The sequence below is a fragment of the Myotis davidii genome, unplaced genomic scaffold, assembly GCF_000327345.1.
Source record: "Myotis davidii unplaced genomic scaffold, ASM32734v1 scaffold148, whole genome shotgun sequence".
NCBI classification, from domain to species: Eukaryota; Metazoa; Chordata; class Mammalia; order Chiroptera; family Vespertilionidae; genus Myotis; species Myotis davidii.
In genome coordinates, this window is record NW_006299479.1 from 3,617,991 (window position 1) to 3,625,257 (window position 7,267).

The following is a 7,267-nucleotide window of genomic DNA, read 5'->3' on the forward strand; positions in this document are numbered from 1 at the left end:
TAATTTTTAAAGCTCATGTATCTGCAGAAGAACTGAAGGAACCGTATAATAAATAAAGCCATACCCTTCATTGGCCTTACCAACCTAGATAAGTATGTGGTATAGCATTTTTTTATGTGGTTGGTTGTTTCTTTTTAAACTAAGTTATGAACAGTATAAACTTCACCATATTTCTCCTACAACCCAAGACATCCTCTGACAAATTACAATTTTATGATCATACCCAAGAAATCTGACACTGGTACAAAAACATTAGCTAATATAAAACCCATATTCAAATTTCCCCAATTGATCCAAGAACATCTGCTATAGCTTTTTTCCTTTAAATCCATGACCTAGTGATTGCATTATTTATCAGGCCCCTTTAGTCTCTTTTAATACTAGGAAATATTCCCCTATTGGTTTGTCACAATACTAAGAGTTTTGAAAAGCTTAAGATAATAGAATGTCAATGTTCCAAATATGCTATCCTATATAATAAAAGCCCAGCAACCGAATGGCAGTATGACTGGTCGACCAGTCGCTACGATGCGCAATGACTACCTGGGGGCAGACACTCAATGCAGGAGCTACACCTGGTGGTCAGTGCGCTACCACAGTGGGAACATCGCTGGGCTGACCAGGATGAGCAGCAGCTCCCGCTGTGAACCTGGAGCCAATGGGCAGGAACCCGGGCTGCGATTGTCAATTCCTCACCCCAGGCTCCTCCTCCTCTTCCTCCTTGTTCCCTGCCACCTCTTCCGAATGCCAGCAAGGGGCTCGCAGACCTGACCCTGGAGGCTGGAAGGTGGGTTCATGGACGCCACGGGACTGAGGCCTACTCTGCTGCCTCTCAGTGCTCTTGTCCCTGGGCCTGGCCCCAATGGGTCCCCTGGAGAGGCGAGTGCTCTGGCTCCACGGAAGATGCCAGACCAGAGAGCAGACCTCGGAGGGCGGGTCCATAGCCACTCGGCTGATCGGGATGAGCAGCGCTCCCACAGTGGGCCAATCCCCACAGGCCATGCCCCCGACCAGGGCACAAATCCTATGCACCAGGCCTCTAGTAGTGATATAAACAAAAACTGGTAGATGGGAGCAGAGGACATGGAGAAAGTGTGGGATTGTTAATGTATTCATCTTTCATAGAAGGAAGTTGATTGTTACTTCTACAATTTAAGTATGGATCGATTTTGAGAAAATAATTACTTGACTCTCAATGTCTTTAATAACTTAGAGAAGTCTTTAAAAAAATATTTAAGTTAAAGAACATTTTACTTAAATTCCTTCAATTTCCATTGTTTCTTTTTCAAACTAATTACTCTATATTTTAAAAATATACTGATGATAGTTTTTTAGTCAAATATTTAAATTTTTCTTCAGGAAAAGATATCATGAAGAATGAATGAAATATACCTGATTCATACAACTCTTCTTCCATTGATAGCCCAGTTTCTCACAAGTCTCTTTTAGGCATTGGTAAGATTTGTCCGCATCCAATTTGGTAAAAAACCGTGTCATTCTTTTGACCAATCGCTGCCAGGGGTTCTACATGCCAAATAAAGGAAAGCAGAATAAATCTGTTATCACCAAAAGAAGACATATAGCTATTTAGTCTTAAAATTCTTTTTTCTGTGATTTAAGGTTCTTATACATAAAGGTCTCTTCTAATTATTTCTTCCTTGTCAGAAAAAAATCGATATAAAGTGTTAATACTTTAAGATTTATACATTTAAAAGAGAGACTTTAAGACAATAAAAAACACACGGCTTCCATTATTCACCTTACACACTAACTTCTCTTACCTGTGAGGATCCCGGGGTGCCAAGTAACTGACTATTCAGAAGCATATGGTCCGGACACGTGGGCTGGGAGAAACTGATCCCTTGTACCAGTTTATCAATGTATAACGGGCTGGTGTCCCATAAGGACAGACCTGTCCGTGGTTCTGGCTGGGAACTGGAGTACTTCACATTTTCTTCACTAAGACATTAAGATATGGGGAAATATATAACTTTAAATAAAATTTTTCAGGCTTTTTAGTATCACATTACAATTCTCACACCAATAAAAGTGGTAATCTCTATTAACAGAAAATACATATAAATATGGCTTTACATGGGGGATATCACCTTCCACAGGCACTTGATGTTGATGAATTAACCTTACCTGGAAGCACTGTTTACTAGAGAGAAATCCAAATTGGATTGAATGTGTTTAGAGAATCCACCAGGAGACTCTGATACACCACCCGAAGTGACTCGGGGCCTCTTTGCTCCTAAAAAATAAAATAAATACAAATGCTTTCAAAGTCTTCTACGCCAATACTTTTTAATTAATATAACTGGCAATCTGAAGAAGTGAAACTACATCTGAATTCATTTAACACCAAAATACTTATCCAACAAATAGTGGCTCCTTCTACGCGATTTTATGAGAAATGTGGTCGTTTTGAACTGACTAGGCTTCACTTGACAAATTATACAAATACTGATCAGTAAGTGTGTTCCACGGGTGGAGTACAAGGCCGTAATTTTATTGGTACCCTTTATGGTAATAGAAAAATGTTCTATGAGGGCAGAGAAACCTAGCTAAAGAATGAAAACTTTAAAAAATAAAAAAAACAATCTATGATCATGGCAATGAACATTATGAATTTGCTCTATCCAACATTCCTTGCTCCACTGGAGACGCTGTAACAAGAGCACTCGTTAAACAGAAAATGATGCCACTATCAATTCACGGTTACTATCCTCAGCTGATCCACAACTGACAGTCAGTCCTGTGTTTCTCTCCACAGTTTCCTCTCCCTTTCTCCACAATGATTATTTCAAAATGTCTGCACTCTTTGTCAAATTCCTAATTTCACAGAATAAAAATACTTGTATTTTAAGGATACTACCTTTCTTGAGTAGTTTGTTGTACCATCTATCTTTTTTGATGTCTGGGATGGTAATCCTTACCGATGGATTCTCAACTAGGATTTTATGCAGCAGAGCTGAAAATAAAAAACATTAAGACAGACATTTACAAAAGAGTCATGCAGATTAGAAAAGCCTATAGCTTGTGGTATGGAACACATCTCTCTCTTGTTCTCCTTATGTCCAAATATCATTTCTGGGGAATAGAACGAATAAATTATTAAAGCTACTAAATTCTTGCTTTAATTTCATGCAGTTGTTCTTCGCTACTGTCTATCTCTTAGAATAGTCTGCCCAGGTCTGATTTTCAATTATTTGCAGATAGTAGCATAACCACCAGGTAGAACTGCTCCTCCCCAGCTGACAACATTAACAAAAAGATACAACTTATCCATTTGCAATACCAAACTTGTTCCAATGTCATGTTAAGTACTCATTCACAGCTTTATTTTAAAAATTTACTTTCCAGCATCCTAATTACCTTGATAACAAATTCATATATCTCCAACCACAAAAATAATTTTCTAATGGACAAAAGGTTTAAATAATAAAAAAAACACAGGTAATGGGGAATTTTTTTCTAACATTAGAATAGAAAAGACCTTTCCGAACATGACAATATCACCAGGAACCACAAAGGACAAGATAATAGATTTAAATAAGTAAAAATACACAACTTATTGCATGTCAAAATGGCATAAATAAAATAAAAGCACATGACAAATTGTGAAAAGTATTTGTAACAAATGCCCAGATTGTAAGGTAGGAGAGGGTAAGTAAATGGTGATGGAAAGAGACTTAACTTGGGATGGTAAACACACAAGACAATACACAGATGATGTATTACAGAATTGTATATCTAAAACCTATATAATTTTATTAACGAATGTCACTCCAATAAATTCAATAAAAAATAAATGCAAAGATCTAATGACATTAATACGTTTAAAAAACTAATAAATACATTGAAGATATACAATCTCATTGGTACTAAATTTAAAAAACAAAAAACACTGAATATATTTTTTTAGGCCTATTAAAGTAATTATTTTTTAAGGTAAATTAATGACATTGTAATGAAATATATGAACTTTCTGAAAAACAACTTGGCAAAGGAAACTAGAATAATTAAAAACTACAAATGTCCTTCACCCTGCAATTCCACTTCTGGGGTTTTATTTTAATAAAATAAGTTAAAGGTATGTGCAAAGATTTAGTTCTATGGATGATCATTATCTCTCTTTCATATCAGGAAGAAATTAGAAAAAAATCTAGATCTCTAAAAAAGTGAACCGGATGAGTATAATAAGGAATGTCCATATGGTAGAACACCTTCAGAGTCTTTATAAACAATGACGTAGGCCTAAAATTACAATCATAGGAAAAGTTCACAAAGCATTAACACACACAAAAAGAAAGATTACAAAATATTGTGTAATCTCATTTTTAGTAAAAACACACATAAATACATATATTTTGCAACAAAGTATAGAAGCATATAGCAAAATATTAAAATAAGCTATTTCTCAGGGATTATAGGACTGGTTTTTAAAAATTTTTTATTGCCTGGCCAGCGTGGCTCAGTGGTTGAGTGTTGACCTATGAAGCAGGAGGTCAGGGAACCATGCCCAGGTTGCAACTCGATCCCCAGTGTAGGGCTTGCAGGAGGCAGTCGATCAATGATTCTCCCTCATCATTGATGTTTCTCTCTCTGAAATCAATTTTTAAATTTTTTTTATCATTTTTATATTTATTTACAAGAATTATAGATTACTTATATGATAACGTAAAAGCTAAAAAGAAAATGTAAGAAAAAATAATCAAACAGCACGACACTTCATTATCCAAGAAATCAGTACTTTCAATCAGTTACCTAGGGGAGCAGAATCGATTTTTTTCCAAGGGTTGAGGTATGTTTTCTTTTCTTTCCAATCAGAATATTCCTGACAACTGTCACTGGGCTGGTCCCATGGCAATTCTAAAAAAGAAACAAGTTTCCTGAGTGTTCATATCATTATGCAGTAAAGATTCCAGGGAAAATAACAATACAAATCCATTTCCTCCTAGTTACGTCAATCGTTTTCAAACTAAGAATACCAGCTCACAAAAATTTCAGAAGCACTCAAAGATCGATGAGCCGAACCACTTCCTGCCCTACTCTTTCCAAAAGTATTCGCATGAATCTTAAAAGCTACTGTTGCATTTCGTTTAATAGCCTATACATACCTCATTTTTAAAAACCTTTGGGATGAAAAGTTCCAACTTAATTATAAATAATTTACTATTACAATCCTGTCATATAAATATGGATGCCCTTGGCTTATTTCATTGATTTTGGAATAACAAATCTGTCTTTCCACGGGAGATAAGTTTTATCATGATTAAACAACTCTTACCCCCGGCCAACATTGCAGTAAGTACTATTCCACAGGACCAAACGTCAACTGGTTCTGCATGAAATTCTTTTCTCTTTAGAAGTTCTGGAGCAACATAAGGTAAAGTGCCACACATCTTGTTCAATAAACGCTCACGATTATTATGCCGAAACACTGTTGCCAGGCCGAAGTCAGAGATTTTGAGGTTATCTAAACCAAAGGAAAAAGAGATGGCACTGGATAAAAATGTTTTGTAAGTAGATAAACTTCAATAAAGCTTTAGTGGAAAATCACTGGTGTCACCCAAGGTTTGTAGAACTTCTCTACCTTAAAACGAGGCAACAAAGACATTTTTAAAAAGAAGAAATAGCCCTAGCCGGTTTGGCTCAGTGGATAGAGCGTCGGCCTGCGGACTCAGGGGTCCCGGGGTCGATTCCAGTCAGGGGCGTGTGCCTTGGTTGCGGGCACATCCTCAGTAGGGAGTGTGCGGGGGGGCAGCTGATCGATGTTTCTCTCTCATCGATGTTTCTGACTCTCTATCCCTCTCCCTTCCTCTGTAAAAAAATCAATAAAATATATTTTTAAAAAAATAAAGAAGAAGAAATAAAGACATCATCATCCAGCAAAAATCAGTGAAAGAACTCATCGCTTCTGCTCATTCAAGAGAAATATATTTTTTAAAAAAAGAGAAATATCGATACACAAACAGGTTAAAGAAAGATACTGAAGTCAGAAGGGCCTGCCCTTCTGGAAAGGGTACTGGAGACTTAGGCTTAAAGCAGAGCCTGGCCCTTTATTGGGCTGTGCAGCAGGCAGGAGGAGACATCAATAATGTATTAGGTACAACTTTCCCAGCAGCAGGCAAAGCCTGTCGGCTGGTAGAAAATTTCCATGTAAAGACACAGCAAGACTAAAGATCCACAAACCACCAGAACTACTTGTCAAAGTGGCTACGTTTAGAGAAGGGGGAGGAACTCTAAAAAAAAAACAAACCAGAAAAGCAAATTTCTACTCTAACTTCCCATCTTCCACACATATAAACTGCAGGTAAAATTCAATTTAACTTACACTTGGTGAATGCCTACTGTAACAAAATGGCACTGTGCTAGCCAATGTAGTTAGATAAATTACTGGAGAAGGCTAATAACAGACAACTGTTGCAACGGTTATGAAAATATAGGACATTACAAAATCTTATAGCAAAGGAATCAAATCTAGTCTTAGGAATTAGGGAAGATTACCTATTTTCAACCTTTAGAGGACAATCTGGCAAAAGATGTTAAAATCTGAAATATTCACACACTCTTTGAACTAGTAATTTCTATTTCTAGGACTACATGCACAGAAATACTTCCTCAAACACACAAACTTAAAGGATATTCATTTTATTTGTAAATAACTTAAATGTCCATTAATAAAGAAATGACTAAATCTTATAATACACGTACACAACAAAAGTATATAAGTAATTGTTTTTAAATAAAGGTATAGCTATCGGTACTGATACAGAATTGGGTATAAGTAAAAAAAAAAAGGCAAGTGTCATAAAAAATATTCATTATACGACCCAATTTTTATATTGGGTTTGTGCACAAATTTATAGAACAGTCATCACTGTTTTATTTGTTTTAAAAGGTACAAAAACAACTGTCCCCAAATAGAGGAATAATTATTTAAAAATCAATTACATCTACAAGATAGCATGTAATCCATTGATGATGTTTACCTGGATTTGAGTTGGAAGGTAGCTAGTGTAATTACCTGTTAATATCTATATATGACAATCTTAATAAACCAATGACATTGAGTCCCAAGTTGTTTTTAAGTAGTAATCACTGAAAATACTAATGGATGACCTCTGTATATCCTTGGATTTTGTTTTGTTATTCCCTGAAATTTCAATAATGCACAAGCCTTCAAACAGCCTTGTATGGCTGGCATTAAAATAATTTAGGTAGCAATCACAAAATGCTAAACTTACCCCTTTCATCCAAT

The 7,267-nt window shown here is 36.0% G+C and overlaps 1 protein-coding gene across 1 annotated transcript in view; it reads right to left on the reverse strand.

Annotated features, from left to right (window-relative positions):
* CHEK1 (checkpoint kinase 1) overlaps nucleotides 1-7,267 on the reverse strand; it is a 12,332-nt gene that overhangs the window by 2,302 nt on the left and 2,763 nt on the right. Inside the window, exons 3-9 of the mRNA XM_006775102.2 lie at nucleotides 7,254-7,265; nucleotides 5,294-5,482; nucleotides 4,771-4,875; nucleotides 2,879-2,974; nucleotides 2,146-2,254; nucleotides 1,782-1,959; nucleotides 1,393-1,524 (exon numbers count right to left, since the gene is read on the reverse strand). Of these exons, the coding sequence (XP_006775165.1) occupies nucleotides 1,393-1,524; nucleotides 1,782-1,959; nucleotides 2,146-2,254; nucleotides 2,879-2,974; nucleotides 4,771-4,875; nucleotides 5,294-5,482; nucleotides 7,254-7,265 (821 nt within the window). The remainder of the gene's footprint in view (nucleotides 1-1,392; nucleotides 1,525-1,781; nucleotides 1,960-2,145; nucleotides 2,255-2,878; nucleotides 2,975-4,770; nucleotides 4,876-5,293; nucleotides 5,483-7,253; nucleotides 7,266-7,267) is intronic.